The sequence below is a fragment of the Falco rusticolus genome, chromosome Z (genome assembly GCF_015220075.1).
Source record: "Falco rusticolus isolate bFalRus1 chromosome Z, bFalRus1.pri, whole genome shotgun sequence".
NCBI classification, from domain to species: domain Eukaryota; kingdom Metazoa; phylum Chordata; class Aves; order Falconiformes; family Falconidae; genus Falco; species Falco rusticolus.
Genome location: NC_051210.1, coordinates 62,929,501 through 62,948,100, shown reverse-complemented (window position 1 = coordinate 62,948,100; position 18,600 = coordinate 62,929,501). Strand labels below are relative to the sequence as shown.

The 18,600-nt window shown below is 39.9% G+C and overlaps 1 protein-coding gene across 3 annotated transcripts in view; it reads left to right on the top strand.

The window, feature by feature from the left end:
• ZSWIM6 (zinc finger SWIM-type containing 6) overlaps nucleotides 1-17,619 on the top strand; it is a 112,322-nt gene extending 94,703 nt beyond the window's left edge. For all 3 annotated transcript variants that reach the window (XM_037373412.1, XM_037373411.1, XM_037373413.1), the window contains 5 exons: nucleotides 2,396-2,531; nucleotides 7,355-7,512; nucleotides 8,044-8,207; nucleotides 12,649-12,730; nucleotides 15,019-17,619. In XM_037373412.1, coding sequence (XP_037229309.1) covers nucleotides 2,396-2,531; nucleotides 7,355-7,512; nucleotides 8,044-8,207; nucleotides 12,649-12,730; nucleotides 15,019-15,881 — 1,403 coding nt within the window. In that variant the 3' untranslated portion in view covers nucleotides 15,882-17,619. The remainder of the gene's footprint in view (nucleotides 1-2,395; nucleotides 2,532-7,354; nucleotides 7,513-8,043; nucleotides 8,208-12,648; nucleotides 12,731-15,018) is intronic.
• The last annotated feature ends 981 nt before the right edge of the window (nucleotides 17,620-18,600 follow it).

Genomic DNA, 18,600 nt, shown 5'->3' with positions numbered 1-18,600 from the left:
GTTGTGAAGACAGTTACACAGCAGTCAGGTTTTGCTTTTTTTTTTCTGTAAGACGTTTGTCTTTTAAAACTTCCTGTTTAATGGAAGAGGTACAGTATGTTGTTTAGGGTTCTCAGTTCTGGGCCACTGTTTTTGCCCAGATCTTTAAAGCCTTTGGGTACCCACTAATGGTGCCATTTGAAACTGCAGAGAAGCTGCACCATGGAGAGAGTTTCCATTATGATGTGGCTGTACTGCTGCTTTATGACTTTTGGACAAGAGCAGCTGCTTGTTGGATCCAGCTATTAACCACCATACAGGGATCCTATAGATTAAAAAAATCAATTTGCTGCATCTATTTACTGCTAAGGATGCTTTATGAGGAAATGGCAGGATTTCTCTAAAGTGTTCTCTGATAATTCTAGTTCACTACTTTGATCACTGAAATTCTTTTAATGCTTTCTTATAGTAGTAAGTGATCATAGCGGGAAATCTGCTAATATAACTACTCACAAAATTGTTGTGATGAGCAGTGTGCAATGATGGTCTTGTATTGCTGTGGGCTGAGAAATCTGGCTTTCCTGCAGTAACTTCAGTTTGCTTCAGGTCAGGCAGAAACTGGCAGCTCACATGGAGGAAAAACTGTGCAGTGATTTAAGGTGCTAATCATATAAATTGTGTTTTTATGGTTAAAGTTCTGTAGATACAATAAAGAAAGTTTAATCCAATATTAAGCTGATTTCTGTGCTGTTAATGCAGATTAATGCATGCTGTATGTAGCTACCATTCAAGTGCGTGGGAAAGCAGAAAGTAAGACTGTTTTGCAAGAACTGTTAGAATTTTTTTGATTGACTGCTAAGTTAATGGCAGAATATATTTTCCTATAAATGCTTTGTCATGTGTTCTTCATGTCCTAACTGAGTTTTTAACTGGAGTACCACTGGCAAATATACAGGAAATGGCTTCTTTTATTGAAGCAATGCCATCTAGTTTTCAATGGTTTTCAACTTCGTTTTAAATTGAGACAGACTGTCACCTACTAAATCTTCATTGACGTTTCCTTTGTAATCAATCCCAGTCTTCAGAATTGCCCACCTATGGAGCTCAGAATTTTTTCATGCCTAGTGATTTTTATCTTGGCACATTGTGCTGAGGCAGCAGTCAGAAAAACATTGCTGAAACAGCTTGGTGGTTTCTCCTTATCTGCTTCTCATCTGGTTTGCTGTAGGGATGGCTATATTGGTTGAAACACTGCTGGAAGCAGTTTAAATGGCACATGTGACACTGCAGTGAAGAAGTGTGCTTGTACAGCCATTTGTTCATCCAAGTGTGGTGTATTCTGTAGTAGAAGCAGTAGTAACTTCTAGGACTGCTGGCTGCTCTCTGTGCCATAATAGTCCAGTAATACTTAACGTAAGATTCTTATTTTGTACATGTAATCTTGCAACATGTAATGCCTGAACCTCTAGTTTCTGGAGTCAGAAGCTGTTTGGTGCAGTTTTTCTACTAACAGGAAAAACAGTCTTAAGATGGCATGAAAAATGTAAAAATGGGATTCACGTGCACTGTTAACATTCAGAACTCGGGAAGGAAATATTTGTGTTTAACTTTGTTGTTGTCAATCCTGACGCTGTTGTTGTGAAGTTGAAATACTGCTCAGACTGCACTGAGTGTGAGCAAAATCCCATTGCCTCAACAATGGGGGTAGTTTTCCCACAACAAAGATAGTTTTTAAGATCATGTGGCTGTAATGGACTAACAAAATCAACATTGGTGCAAGGTCTGACTTAGTCTTCTCTGGAGACTTGAGTCCAGACTAAATGGTTATTTAAATCTCATGTCAGGTGAGACATTAATAGGGATCCAGTACTGCTGTGGTGATTGGTCATGTGACTTCTGTTAAAGGTGCATGGTTTTCCACTCTAACTACTCTTCTTTTTTTGTTGTTATTTGGTTTTTTGTTTGTTTTTTGTTTTCTGGTGGATTTGTGATAAAGCAGTCACAGACCAACAGGGTGCATAGGGATTCATGTGCACAATGTAACTATGTGGAGGCAAAGCTAGGATTATCACTTTCTACTTGTGTGTACCATAGGCTTGCTGAATGAGCCCCATGGAGCACTGGAGCCACTCTGTCATTTGTATGCACATTGGCAGTGTGTCTAGTACTGTACAATTTGCGGTCTGTCTTATTGTCTCAAAGAATATGTGGTATTTAATATATCTGTAATACATTGTATATATGTGATATCTGTATAAAATATTTCACAGAAAATAGCAATATAACTTGAACTTTTATACGGCAGACTGTCTCTGAATACCATTTCTAACTGAAAGTATAGTGAATGTTTTTAAAGGTCCTGAAGTTGGGTTTTAGTAGTATGTAAAGACTGACATTCTCCTTCACTTTCCTGCAGCTGGACCATATAGTGGTTTAGGTGAAGTCATCCATCGAGAGAGTGTTCCAATGCACACATTTGCCAAGTATCTCTTCACCTCTCTCCTACCTCATGATGCTGAATTGGCATACAAAACTGCACTGAGAGCCATGCGGTATGTATTCACAAATTTTCTAGAAAGAGCACAAGTAGAGGCTGGGAAAAGGGGAAAAAGCTTGGTAATCAAGACCTAGTCTTTTTTTGTAAAAGAAGCGTTCTTCCCTTTGAGGAGAAATTATTTTGCTTCTGTGATCTGTAAAAAGCAATCGATGCCTGTAGTAACTACAGTATAACTTTACAGTCAGTGTTTAGCTACAACTGTAAAACAGCATTCTCTACTACAGATTTCTCTAGAGTCCCAGTCTTGGGTTTTGTGTTACATGACAGCTTTAGCACATGTATTCTCACCCATGTGGTTTGTGTGTGTGATGGTAGTGGTGATAAAATGGTGTAAGAGTTGTCTCACCAGCAGTCTTAGGATCATCTGCTGCTTAGCCTGTTTGGTAGGACTATTTGTTCCACTTGCCTTTTTATAAACTAACTCTCAATGATAGATTTGAAACCGTATAATGTGGTCTGAGCCAGTACTTCTTTCTTCTGCTTCATAACAAAGCAGTCTTGTCCACTTCTGGGTGAATGCTGGAATTTAAATGGCATATGTCATATGACAACGTAATGTGTGACTTGCATTCTGTTTGTCTTCAATCATGAGGAAGAAGATGTTTCTCGGGGACTGCTCAGTGTGTGCTAGCTTAATCTCAAGGCAGGCCAGATTGGTAATGGTGGCTAAGAAAAGCCCTCTGAAGGAAACTTGAAGGGCTTAAATGATCAGTGATAATTCTGTTGTCCCCATACAATGCAGGGAAGAAACTGGTCCCATTTGAATTGTCTAGTCACTGTCAGGAACCTTGTTGCTGATGCTTGACAAAGGAATAGCCACAACTGAATACTAAGAGCAATCAAGTCCCAGATACTTAAAAAATAATAATAAAAATAAAAAAAAGTGTTGGGTTTTGCTGGTCATTATGATCAAGAATGATTGCACTGTAATTGAAGGACACACTACCCATATAAGTAGTATTTAACGTCATCAGACAGGTTGTGTTCTAGTGGTTTGGAGGTGTGTATTCTGGAGCTAGTTTCTCCAAAAAGCTAAATGAGGAGAAAATAATTCTGTGTTCAAAGGACTGAGTGGGAGGGTATGCATAAGAATAAAACATAGCTACTACTGGGTCAGGCCAAAGCCCTGCTTAGCCTGTTTGGTTTTTTGCTTCCAGGGGTGTCTAGTAATGAATGCTGAGGAAAGAGTCTGAGAGATACGAAGAGTGACCTTGCATACTTGCTGTTTATGGTTAGCATTTTAGGAAATAGATTGAGAAGACAAAAGTGCATTACTGATGAACTGTTGAGAACATTGAAATATATGATCAGTAAGCTGTCTGGCCTATCTAGGTACTCCCTCTTGTATCACAAGTGCATCAATAACCCTGGTCATACCACATCAGCAAGATAGTTCACAATGTGGTGGATGACCTTTTTGTCTGGTTGGTTTTTTGGTGGGGTTTGGGTTTTTTTGTTTGCTTTTTTTGCTTGATTGTTTTTTCTAGGAGAAAAGGTCAGTTTTACAAAGTAGACTTGTATCCTTGTATTTATGTTCAGTTACTACCTTAAAGTGTTCCACAAGTGTTTGTGGGGACTTTTTCTTCTTAAACTAAACTACTGAAAGGCTGGAATAGACATCCAGCAGCACTTTGCACAGTGCACTGAACGCTTCAGTGAATGTGATGGCAGCATGCCATTCCTTTTGAATGAGGATTTGGGCTTTCCCCAGAAACTGATCATAACTGAAAACTTCTTTTCTGGAAGTTTCCTTTCTCAACTGGAAAATGAAGCAAGAGTGTGAAAGATCCAAATGATGAAATCCTCAGTCAGTTATGGGGAGCTCCAGCCATCTTTTGGTATGAAGCTGTCATCTCAGCCAAAGATGTTACTTCTCAAACAGATCAGTTTAAGGAAAATTGTCTGTTTCCATTTGGTAAAATCACAGGAGACATCACCGTAATCGCAGCTGTTCTCCATAGCCCTTTTGTCATTGCTTTATAAGACAGGTGAGGGTTCAGCCCTAGAAAATAACCATTCTTTCTGTATTTTGATATTTTGCTCTCTTCAGAAATATGGACTGGGATCTTGAACTGTGGTGAAGGCAGGTTTAGATACTTTATATTCCATGTCTGTCTGCATTCCTCAGCACTTCCCAAATTCTTTTGAAGAAGGTTGATTACTCTTTCCATTTGCACCGAAGTGATAGTTCAGTGTATGAAGGACTCCCAGTACAAACCAAATGGAAAAATAACCTGTTGCTGCCTTGAGGGAGGAAGAAGAAAGCAAACATGAAGATTGAATGTCTGTCTCCTGGTTATGAGTTTGAATGGATCAGAAGAGGAAAAATTGAGCATGTTTTCTTCCATGGCAGGGAGGAAGTAGCTGTTGCAAGGACAAAAATCTCATGTAGAAATTAGTGAAGGTATTTTGTAGAATTCTGTGCAGTTGCTAATGATTTTAGAAGTGAAGCATATTTCTTTATTCACTTGAACATTCATTAAAGAAGTTAACTTCCCCAGGCTCTAGCTGCTTGCTCTCCAGATACAAGTGTTTAGTGTCAGTCTGCACAGGTCAATGACCTATGGTGGCAGCCCTGGAGTGTTTTACTTTTCTGTATTCAAAATCATCTGTTGCTGTTTCATTTTTTTAATTCCATTTTAGTGGGTGGAACACTAGTATGAGATCAGTGGAAGCTGACCATAAAGCCTTTCATGCATACACCTCAGGTCTTGCAAGGACAGGGTTGTGCTGTCCTTGATGGTCACTTCTGTCTGCGGTTCTCTGCTTGCAACACTGGAAAAGAGAAAGTGGAGCGTTGGAGAACGTGGATCTCCTATGACCTAGTTGACTGCTCACTTGGAATCTGAATTTGAAGTTTGGCTTCGTTTGGCTGATCCCTTGTTAAGCCTGAATTTCACCCATGCTTCGAGTGCCAGACTTTAATGGTGTTGTTCAATCACAAGGTAGCTTTGCTGAAACCTAGCTAAATAATTGATATTTGAAAGGAGGGGGGAAAGTGAAGAATGCTAAATCTGCTTGTGCTTGTTCTGATGTTCCCTAATCTTGCCAAAATTCTATGAAAGCCACCAATTCACAGCAGCAGTTATTTTCACAGCAAAAGAATATAGAAACTGGCAATGAAATTCAGAAGTTATAAAAGATTTCCCCAAAAGAGTCTCTCTTTCATGCTCTTTGTCTATTTACTGTTGCTCATAACCTAATAATCCCTTTTTGTGTTAGGTAGTTGGGATTTTTACTGTTGTTTGAAACTGTCTGATAATACATCTTTCACCCCACTCTCTCTGCTTGGAAAAAATCAGCTGAAGAGGTTTTATGTGTTTATGTATGTAAAGCAATATAGAGAAGTGTCTCAGCGGTACTAGGGAAGAGATTAGACTTTTGATACAAATCAAAAGCGAAGTCTTTATATTCATATTAGCATGCATATACATGCATCTGAAAATGTTAATGTAACTGCTAAAAGTTATTTTCATGGTGTGTTGTATTTGTATGTGCCTGCTAGATACATTCCTGTATGTTCAAGATTACCTTTCTGAGGGAATTCTTAAAGATACTGTCATAGGCTTGAGGAACCTGCGGACAAGTGATGGAATTTAAGACTATATTACTGCGAAAAAAGGGCACGCAGTCCAGTCACCTGAAGAACTTAAAGTATTTAAGTGCAAGAAATGGTAACATGTTTAAATGAGCTTATTCCATAAGAAATATTCTATCACACAAAACTACAATGCATTGGATTTTCAATAGTTGCAATTTATTGACAAGAGAGATCCAGTTTCCTTTGGCCTCCCAGATGTCTCCCTGCTAGAAAATCACTTGCAGATGAAAGCTGGTAGAAACAGAACTCAGTCAACTCTGATCAAGAACCTTAGTACCAGAAAGGCTTTTCTTCTGGACATTGCCTTGTCTATCATTTGATGTCTTATTAACCATTCATGTCCTGAAATTATGCTTTATTGTATTGAATAAAAATGCCTGGGGTTTTTTCCACACCTAGTTTTGGCACTGGCCTTTATATAGTGTATTTTAAGGGCCATCAGCTGAGTCTCTGTTGTGGGCTGTCACTTGTGTTCTAGTAGTCAACAACAAACATGTTAATCTGAATTTTCTCAATATGATTCCACTTGGTGGATAAGGCTGTTGTAGATTGACACATACTCAAAGAAACTTGCTTCAGGATTAGAAAATAGAGTTTGAAAAGTAATTTTAAAGGTACTGTCACTGCTTTTTGAGACCCTAACTTCAGATTATGGTACGTTATAAAATGTTGGTAGGTGAAAGTTTAAGGACTTTAAAAAGTAGTCGTAGTTGAAATGCAAAATGTCTCTTTTGGGCATAAATTCATGTCTGAATTTATTGCAAGGTGAAAATCTGAATGACTTACTGAATATCCCTCTCCTTTACTTTCATCATTTGTAAGTGAAGAAAGTATGTTCCAAATACTGAAAAATATTTACATGTTCTCAGTACAGTGGAGAACTACTGCACTTTCCTTCCTGAGGGCTGTGTTTAAAGACTGAAACAAGGCAGGGAGAAAAACTTCAGCTCTGTGCATGATGCAGAAAGTCTCTGCTGTCTTGACTAATCGGTGGTTTAATTGTCCTGTTAGTTCCTGCAGATGCCCACTGGTGTAGGCAAGTTTGGCAAATGGACTTCTGAGATTCCCCAAGAAGAGGTGGTTTTCCAACCTTTTTTTTTTATAATCAAAAAGGCACATTTCATAAACACATTCAAGTGTTCTTGCAGTTTTAGTTTTGCTCATGAGTAACCTAATGTATAACAATTTAATGAAAGAGGATTTCTTCCTTATTTCAGGTTGCTAGTATTGGAATCTTCAGCTCCTTCAGGAGACATGTCCCGCCCACATCACATTGCATCAGTTGTTCCAAACCGGTATCCCCGCTGGTTCACCCTAAGTCACATTGAATCCCAGCAATGTGAGCTGGCATCAACGATGCTAACAGCAGCCAAAGGTACATTATTGTCAGTTATGTACTCAACTAAATGTATGCTTTTAATATTGCATGGAGTAAACAGATGATAAAATTTGTGTTTAGGAATCCAAATTGCATTCTGACAGGAGCTTGAAATAGGTACAACAAACTGAACTGGCTTAAACCTTTCACTTAATTTTCTAGCAAAGTAGTTAAGCTAGCTACATCGTAGCCAGATGAGCTTGATTTGAGACTGATGTTGACAGCTTTTTGTTCTTCTGACACACAACATAGACTGTGAGACCCAGGAGTGGACAAATCACTTCTAAAATTCACAAATTTGGATGACTTTTGGCCACGTACTGCACTAACACCATCAGACACTAGAGGAGTTTGTGCTGTCTTTTACCTTTCATTCATATGTGATTTAATTACGGAGAATTTCTAAAAACAAAGTGTGTATAACTGAAACGTCATACTATTGCATAGTAACGGCAGGCTCGATTATAGTGCATCTGCGGATGTTTTGGGAGCTTGTTCCGTTTTGGTGATTCTCTTTACACCTTGCAGGTGATGTTCGGAGGTTGGAAACAGTGTTAGAATCCATCCAGAAAAATATCCACTCCTCATCACACATCTTCAAACTTGCCCAGGATGCATTTAAAATAGCAACACTCATGGACAGCTTGCCAGACATCACTCTTCTGAAAGTGTCTCTGGAGTTGGGCCTTCAGGTATTTCCCTCGTTCATTATTACTACAATAGAAGAAAGGAATTTGACCCAGTGGTGGGTACAGCTTTTAAGCACTGAGGACCATACCCTCTGGGGTCTGTCTGGAGTTCTCAGATTCTGTTTTCTGATACAAAGCTCAATGGACTGGTAAACACAGACCCAGGGTCTTCTGTTCAGGGGTGAGAGAGGACCAGTGCAATGGGTTCACGAGTATATGTAGGGCTGGCTAGAAAGCAAAATTACTCTGCTTCTAAAATTACTACTTCTAAATATAGAAATGCACTTTATTTTCTGCATGGCCTTGAGTGGTTTCTTACCATTGCTTCCTTTCCTTTTCCCTAAATGAGATTTAGTAGGTACTTGTTGATTTGCTACAGAAAGCCCATAATGACATGCTTCTAAGGCAGACTGTGCTGACAGCAGCTCTCTCACTTCCTTCATCAAAATCCTGTACTCTGCAAGGTGTGGAATGGTCAGGTGTATCAAAATCAGCTTGAGGTATACAAGAACCTTAGATCGGTTTTCAGGCTCTTAGGAGAGACTGCAGTCTAAAAGGAGACAGCCAGGTAGGTTTTAGGTTTCTGGAGTAATATTGCCTGATGCTGATGAGGCTTGGAGTTTACACAGTTCATTTCAACAAAAATAAATTTCTCCATCCCTCTTCAGGGAGTTCTTAAAAAAAACCATGCAAAGATCAGAAAACCATTTATTACTTTGCTTCAGTAAACAAAGCTCCAAAGACTTCTGGGGAAAGGATATTATCCCAGTTGCTTCTCATGCCAAAGAAAGGTACTATTTGCCTGTTCTAGACGTTTAGAAGCTAAAGTCATTAATCAGAAAGCTGAGATCTGTGTGCTTTGTTAGCCTTTTATATTCCCAGGGTTGCTGTGGAAATCTTTTTTTTCACATCTTTGTATGTTTCTGCCTCAAATGTTTGTTTACTTGAGAAAGATCCTTATGATTGACCTCTGTGCCACCTCAGGCATTCACCAAGTATCATTTGGTGGTAGCAGCACACTTCGGATGTCACTGTATTCGTGGCTACCCCTTTGTGGTTGATGGTGTCATCAGAATGTTTTCACTGAGATCTGGTGAAAGAAATGTCACAATCCCATACCTTCTTCTTAGTCCCAGGAATTGGAACAAACTGGTGTAGAACTTGTCCACTGTTTTGTCCCAAGCTTACAAAGGTGTTTTAAGAATCTTAAAGGTAGCTTGCTTTCCAGAAGGAAGATGCATAGCAGTGTTCTGGTAGTAAGTCACTGTGTAGATTTCTGCAGTAAGCTTTGCCTGCAAATACCTTAGTGTCAGCACTGTAGTGACCTACAGGTGCTTCCCCCTTCCCCGCCCTGTCAACTTAATGGCAGTTGGGTTGTCTGTATTCACTGTCTAGTATCTGACTACTTACGACATCTGTGTGCCCTAGGAAATTCTCCCCTCCTGTAGTAAACTGAACAGCAGTGTCCTTGCGGGTATGCTGTTCTGCCTCAGCTACAGCAGTGACAGGTTCGCCCGGCTGGGCTGATGAGGTGATACAAACAATTTCACAACTCTGTCACTGGGGTCTCTGTGGCAGAAAAGCCTCTTACAGAGATTCTAGATTTGGGAGTAGTGTATGGAGTCCTGGGTTCTTTCTCCCTAAATCCGATGGCAGCTTGTGTTATGTGACTCAGCAGAAGGAAGGCTTTTAAACTGGCTGTGGAAAGAGTCATTGGCATGGCCAAATGGACACGTAGCATCTCAGGGGTATTTCCTTCAGAACTTAACTGGCACAAGCGCTGTAAGATCTGCAGGTACAGGAGGACCTCCTGTTCCTCTTTGCCTGTTGTACACTACATTAGTGCAAGTAAGTATTATTGCAGACACACGCAGATGGGTATTGCTGGCAGAACTGATAAGCAAATTAGTGCAGGTGATCACTCAGTGTGTATTTGGCAAGTGGTATCCTTTTCCCCCCAGACCTGTGAATGAATAAATAAATTTATTACTAAACCTCCTTCCAATATGCGTGAAGAAGAGGTTTCATACTGGTGCAACAGTTCATGCTTGGCTGGCCATTTCTTGTATCTCTTACGGGTGGTGAGATCTTCTGTTCCTCTACAAGAAATTGCTATGGAGGTACGTCAAGACAAAGTGAAGGTTATTCCATGTGGAAGAGAGCTTGGCTTTCAGATAAGCTACGTAATTCCCAGGGTCCTCTTTGTCATTTTCAGACTTTCTGACTTGTTGAGAAGCTTTCTTCAATTGATAGCACAGATAAGATAGATCTTGGACAGATGTGGGGCTCCATTTTAGGAAGAAGGTAGCACAAGAATGTATTGAGTAGAAATGGAATAGGTGCTTGGCTACATGCGCTACAGCATAAATTAACTTTAGCTCCATCTTGGTCAGGACAACAATACATGCTGTGTTTGAAATCCTTGGGGTTTCTATTATGTATAAATGACCCCTCTCCTGCTTCTCTAAGCTTGCCAGTTTAATCAAATGAAAGGAACCTAATTCCAGCGTAGCTTGTCCAGAAACTTTTCCATGCAAGAAGCTAGGTGGGGTCTTGATTTTTTGCTCTTGAGTCAGGACTGTCTAAACTGGAACTATCAATATTCCCACTACATGTGCTGAAGGCTTTTGTGACTGCTGATCCTTTTACAGACAACCACAGTGAGGGAAGTCATCACAGAAGACTTTCAGAGAAATCATCATTCATACCAGGGTTTTTGGGGGGTTTGGTGTTTTTTAACCTACTTCCCTCCTTCACCAGTAGCAGAATTCAGTCCGTAACCCTGTAATCTCTTGGATTCACTCTACTTGGGGGAAGCTGAAAATTCATCATGGATATTGGAAATGTGTTGGCCTTCAACTTGTGTGTGCATCAGTACGGGAATTCATCTATACTCCTTCCCTTTGGTGGACAGAATGGGACCGATAACTGCACTCCAAAGCATTTTGACTTGGGGCTGTCTGTTGTTCTTCCAGAAGGACTTAGAGCCAAGGCTGGTTCCATGATTTACCTTAGGCATGTTCTCGTATTTTAAAATGTGTTGGGTTGGTCCTTACAGATCAGTTTGCTTTCTTTCAAAAATGGTGTTCTCCAACCTTGTACTTAGATTACTGTTAGTTAAAATGATACTGCAATGTCTGAGGCCAACAAAGCTGGTCTTATCCTGTAACTTTGGGATGTACAGCCAGTCACCAGGGTCTCAAGGCGGTAAGGAGGACAGTTTGGAACCACTTATAGTCGCTTATAACCAGACTTCTCAAAGATCATCTGTGCATTTGTGCTCCTCAGCAATCTCTCCACCTTAATTATCCTACCTATAGTGTAGGATTAAAGGAGGTGGCAGGAGTAACAAATATGACAGGGGGCTACGTGCCATTTTGAAGTCACCTTAGCGTTGGGAGGGGATATGGGTTGAGAACCCTCTTATGAATGCGGCTGACTCCAATCTGTTTTGTGAGTGCATTTGTTGAGTTTAATATGTAAAGATCATCGCTGAGAGCTCTGATTGACTGGTTATGCTCTTTATGGCTACAAATGGTAATACCAAAGTATGACCACTGATACTGTAAGGGAAAGACCACTTGCTTTCTTCATCTGGATATCTGTGGAGCCTGTCCACGTAGCTGAAGCAAGCTTTACATGCTATTTCCATGCAGTGTTTGTTTTATTGAATAAACATTATTTGCTCATGTTTTGAGACACTACATAGGCAATAACCACAAGTGGTGTAAAATACAGGCACTACAATCAAGGCTTAAAAGTCTTTTTTTCTAGAATTTTAATGGGTTTATGATGGAACTTCTTTGCAGGGAGTCCTTGTTCAAAGAGAGAAATCATCACTCTGGACTTCCTAATTAATATATAACAATAATAAAATAAATAATAATAAATAACCTGGATATACCTGGGACTATATCTATATCTTTGCCAAATAAGCAGCCGGTCAAATCACAGAACACTAACTCCTGTCTATATTGCTGAAGTCAATGAAAAGAAATGCAGACTAGGGAAAAATCAAAGGGGTTAATTTGCTCAACAAGAGTTGATAGTTTCCACTCTAAAGACTGCTGTGCATAGAGGGAGGAGACATGATATGATTTAGTTTGAATACATGGTAATACATTGGGGGGGTGGTTGTTGTTGTTGTTGATTGGAGGGGCCTTTTATGTGGGGTGGGTTTTTAATTCCCCACAGATAAAAAGGTCTCTCTCCTCTAGCCTTGAAGGATCTGCAGTTGTAGCTACTCTCTGCATGCTACGCCAAGATGGCTGAGCCATATTTTTCAAATTTTTTGACATATCAGCTACAGAAGAGGTAACAGAGTGGAGAGGGCAAGATACTGCTGTTTTGAACCTTAGTGTATTTGAGTAACTTAAAATCCCTAATTGTTGGTGTACTGCTTTGGTTTGCAATACAATTAACTTGTATTTTGTTGTTTTAATAGGTGATGCGAATGACACTGTCAACACTGAATTGGCGACGTCGGGAAATGGTGAGGTGGTTGGTAACATGTGCAACAGAAGTAGGTATGTTCTGAGATGCTTCTCTTGTCAGCTAGTCTTAGAGAGCTTGATCTTGTTTTCAACACACAGGTTCTGCAAGTGTCCCACTTTCTGTTCATCTATAAAATTTCTGTGGTGACAAGATGCTATGGCAATGATGAGTGGGTTTCTTTAGGCACAGACCAAATAAGATGACAGTTGAGTAATGCAGTGTGACTTCTTTCTCCCACAAAGTGTGAGTCTGCATAACCTATGGGAAATAACCCAGATTTCCCCTTGTTCCCTCCGTGATGGCTTTGGGTTTGAGGCTGCAGTAGAGAAAAGGCTCATGGTTACGGGCTGTAGCACTATGCTATAACTTTGCTTGCTCTGAAAGGCAGGTGGGAGTGCTACCTGGTCAGCTGTGGGAAGAGAAACCAGAAAACAGGTGAATGAAGTGCTGAGGATGTCTCCTACTGTGTGGCAGACAAGATCTCATGAACGAGTTCTCATTGTTAGGGGTGGGTTTTTTAAGCCCCTGGGTAAATCCAAGTTTAGAGTGTGGTGCATCTTTGTAATGTGTCTAAGATGTACAGGCCTTCTGTTTGCGCTGTAAAGCAAACCAAATGCCAATGCACCCATCGTTAACCACAAAAGGTGAAAATATGGTGGGCGGCAGAACCAGCCTTTTACACTTAGAAGACAGCAGAGAGAGAATGGTTTACTGAGCAGGATGTTCAGCTCATTTCTGGGCTTCACCATAGATTTCCTGTGTGTCTTTGAGGCATCCGTTAGCTTCTTTGAGGCATTCCAGTTACCATCTACAAGATGGGAATACAGAATCTGAGAGTGAAGATGAGTACATTAAAAACTGTGTAGCTATTAAAAAAACATCAGCAGCTGTAGTAGTGGGGACAACATAAGTACTTATGACAAGGGAGCAGTTTTAATTGTCACCAAAGCTATTTCTGGAAAGCATGTTTCCCTACTGTATTGATTCCTTCTTCATACATCTGAGTTTGATTGTATTGTGTAGATGCTTCTTGAGTTTCAGAACTTAAGAGGATTGCTGCTGCTTATTCTCTAGATTAGTTCATTCTTTGCTTTGTGCTTAACTAGGAAATTAATGTTGTCAGTAGCATGGGAAAATACAGCTTGTCTTTGTTTGCCCTCAGCCAGAAAGTGGTTTGTGTCTGCAAATTTTAATGCAGTGCCCTTGTCTTTTTGCTTTTATATCTTTGCTAGATAATTATGGCTGAGGCTATCTAACAGATATTAGTGCCTGGGTATTATTTTGTGCAGTTGCATATTGGCAAGTAAAATGCTGGGTTTAATACTGCTTTAAATTAGTTTACATATTCTAATAGAAGTATCCCATGAAGAACCTACGATGTCATGTAAAGTACTCTTGAGATGTGGTCATGTTGGTAAAGCAAGGAACCTGTTTAAATGAAGATCTGTTACTTGTTGGCTATGCTGAATTGTTGCACATGAGTGAAGGGGTCCGCGGGAAGCATCAGAGCCCTAAAGAGAAAATTAGGACCTCTGGGTGTGGTTTAGGTGGGCTCACAGATGTGTGTAAACTGCCTTTAGCATTAATAAGGCACTCTAGCTGGTGATAAGGTTCAATTTATGGAACCTATTTGTCACTGGTTCCCCCTTCCTCCCTCTGCCAAACACACACATGTACTTGTGTCAGGAATAAAGTGATAATAAGGAAAATACCTATTTCAGATAATATCCACATATTGCTCAGAGTATTTGCCTAATGAGCGTCTTGATGTTGGGACATGTATGAATTTGATAGAAGATGGACGGAGGTGTGAGGCAAGATTTTACTTTTTAAGGTCTCCTTAGTTGTGCCATGGTGTTCTATTAGGAAAGCCATTTAGCATACTTTAATGTTCTTTTGTGCGTGTACTGTGCTTTGAGATGCAGAGTGAGAAAAGAAGTTAAAATTGCCTTCTAAGGGTATTCAGTGTGAGGGTTGTTTTTGAGTGATGTGATGAAATCAAACGAGCCAGAACTTGTTATCCGAATTGTCTGAAATAACAAGTAAAACAGCTCAGTTGTCACACCAGGAGATTAAAGCTTATCTTGCAGGCTTTTTTTTTGTTACTCTTTGCATTTCAGTGATTGCTACAGCGTTTGCACAGTAACCTTTGTTTTAATGTAGTTTTCCAGTCATGCTGTCTGGTTTAGCCCTTCTTGCGAAGTGCATCCCCTTGGATATACTGGCAACTTCATGTACTTGGCTGCAAACATAGTCTCTTGCTGAACATCTGTATCTTCTAGGTTTTCAGCTGTAGCTAATCATTTCTTTCTCTCCCCAGGTGTTTATGCACTGGATAGTATCATGCAAAACTGGTTTACACTTTTCACTCCAACAGAAGCCACTAGTATTGTTGCTACAACAGTGATGTCCAACAGCACCATCGTCCGTCTGCATCTGGACTGCCATCAGCAGGAGAAGTTGGCCGGCAGTGCTAGGACGCTTGCTCTACAGTGTGCCATGAAGGATCCTCAAAACTGTGCTCTCTCTGCACTTACCTTATGTGAAAAGGATCACATAGCTTTTGAGACCGCTTACCAAATTGTTCTAGATGCTGCTACAACTGGCATGAGCTATTCGCAGCTTTTTACTATAGCACGATACATGGAGCACCGTGGTTACCCCATGCGGGCCTACAAGCTGGCCACTTTGGCCATGACACATCTCAACCTGAGTTACAATCAGGACACACACCCTGCCATTAATGACGTTCTGTGGGCATGTGCGCTCAGCCACTCCCTTGGGAAAAATGAGCTAGCAGCTATAATACCTCTGGTGGTCAAAAGTGTCAAATGTGCAACAGTACTGTCAGACATTTTGCGTAGATGTACTTTGACCACTCCTGGCATGGTGGGACTTCATGGAAGGAGGAACTCTGGTAAGCTCATGTCACTGGACAAAGCCCCTTTACGGCAACTCTTGGATGCCACGATCGGAGCATACATTAATACAACTCATTCACGTCTAACTCACATCAGCCCGCGACACTATAGTGAGTTTATAGAGTTCCTCAGCAAGGCCCGAGAGACCTTCTTAATGGCTCATGATGGTCACATCCAGTTTACACAGTTTATTGACAACCTAAAACAAATCTACAAAGGTAAAAAGAAACTGATGATGCTGGTTCGTGAGCGGTTTGGTTGACAAAAATGTGTGAATGGGGGGTTAGGGGCAGAAGGGGATCTTTTTACTTGAGCCTGCCTTTGTACCCTTTTTAACTTAAAGAAAGAGCCACACCGGTATTATATGTGTATAGTTATATTGAGTTTGCAAACTAAACTGTCATGTTGTGAAAGTTTGTGTGTTTATTTTTTTTCCTTTTTTCTGTTTTGTATGAGAGAGGTTAAAAAAGGTTTGGTTTACACTGAGTATATGTTGTCAAGTGGCAAAAGCCCACATTGCTCTCCTGTTCTTTCTGTATACGTTCACAGCCTCAAAAACAAACATATTGCAATGGCTTTAAAAAACCAAACAAAACACCTCCATCCTGTGATAAGTACCTCGAATGGATTCAGCTTTACTCCTTTGTAACTCATCCTTACATTTCAGCATATTTAAACAAACCAACAAATGAAATACTAATAGTTAAAGGCTGACCACGTGGCTTTGCAGTGCTGTTCATCCAGAAGCATGGCACACAATGCTTGTGCATGTGGAAACTTAGCGACTGTCAACATACATTCTCAGGGATTTATCAAAAAAATTAAAAAAAGAATGAGAGCATTTATTGTACTGTATATATATTATAGTATATGTCTGAATATTGAAAAATATAACATTAACTAATTTATAAAAAAAAAATCTATGTAATGCAAAATACTTGAAGCTGCAGTAGCTTGGTTTTAAACAAAAAAGAAAACCTATCAGAAGGACTAAAGTGCGCCTTGCTTCAGGGTTGGCTCAGGTGGTGAACTATATGCTGGGCATCTATGCAGAGCCACCTTTTGGATTGCATGGTTGGACTGATACCTATTGGGGGAAATTTTATATATATATATATATATTTATACAACCTGTGTATACATATATATGTATACACACATACACACATGCTTGTAACAGGCACTATAGTAAAGAGGGACAACAAAAAATACACAGCCAGAGCAGCAAGCCTTAGCATTAAGAATACAGTATGCCAGAATCGGGGTTTGTGCCTCCTAGCCTAGAAGACTTAAAGAAATATCCTTTTTGACACAAAACGCAAAATGTTTTCCAAAATGATTGACATGATACGTTACGCCTTTGCAGTGAGCTAATGATAAGCTAACCTTTGTGCACAAATAACATATATATATTATATATATATTCTGCATAGGTATTTTGACTTTGTGCAGGACAGAAAGTTGTGTAGGTATGACTGTTCTACTTTTCAGTTTGTTTTTTTAATATATTTTATTTTCTCTAGAATTACTCAAACAAAAGCAGCCTTCTATCTTGCCTTGTCTTAATGCTTTAAAATAACCAAACTGGAGATCTAACTACCAAACTGTTCATTATATTATTAAATACCAACTTTGGTTACAGTATAGTGTCTTTACTTTAGCTGATGGTTCTGTATCCTTGTGCTTTTTAAAGCAGTTTTTATGTTTTGGTGCAAAAGTTGTCCAGTGTCTCTTGTTCCCTTCATTAGAGAACATGCTAGAGGTATGTTTGTTAGGTATTTTTGTTTAGAAAAACTATTTCATGCTCTCCATTTTATTTATTATTATAGGTAAAAAGGTTGTACTTCATCACCCATGTAAACATGCTCATGAAGTTGAAAGTAATTAAGATTTGATACACTGATATCAATTTATTTATGTAACTAAATCACTGTTTTATAAACTTGTTAATGATCAACAATTTTTTTTGTTTTGATTAAAATTAGTTTTTTGAAAGTTGATTCTGCCTCCTTTATGGTGTCTGCTACTGGAATTGAATTGTGTATAGATAGTTCATAGATCTTAGATGCCCAGCCTGCAGCTTTGGTACATTATGGTGGTAAAGCAGTATGACCACCAAGCCCAGGAAAGAAATGTTTTGTTCCTCAAACATCTGCTGTGGAATGGCAATGATCAGAGTTGCCGGTGGAAGATGACCTGGTGCATCAGAGGAGGAAGCAAGTGCTGCCTGTGATTGGAATGCATGGTCTGTACAATGAACAATAAGCCCTGACGTGTTGCCATGGTAGGATGGTAGAGTGTTGGGAGGGATGTTGCCACTCAGAGGATTATTTGAGTGGCCATGAGAGCTGAGATGCGCTGCAAATATATACGGGGACAGTTCTTGCTGTTCTTGAATCGGCTTTTTCTGTGTTTTGAGCCATGCTGCTTACTCTACCCAGCATGGAGTTCTTGGCTGACAGCCAACATTTCTGCTTTTTTGGAGCCCTTGCTCTGTAGATAGAAGCTCTGCAAGTTTTCCAGACCTTAATGAAGAATGGGATATGGCATTGTTAAAAATTGAAGAGGAGGTTTCTGCTTTACCGACATCTTTATCATCTCGGGAATGTTACATGATGTCATATTTGACTGTGTGATCTGAACACCTTCACTTTCCATTTTTTTATTATTCCCCCCCCCCAGCAAGCAACTGTCAACGATGCCAGTGTAACAATTCTGACAGTGAGGCTTGTGTCACCGGAAGATTTATGCAGGAAAGGTCTGAATCTTTGTACAACTTCTCATGTAAAATGAGAGCCTTTGCCAAGCCTTTAACAGCCGAGTTGTCCTGACCTAATCATTCTAACCTGTAGCTTCTGCAACTCCTGTCCCTTCCAAGTACTGAATTGACATTACGTTTTTGCTTTGTTACTTTGTCCTAGATTAATTTTCAGCTACAAACAGTAAGGAACAAGAAGGAAACTCCATTCTGCAATAGGGGG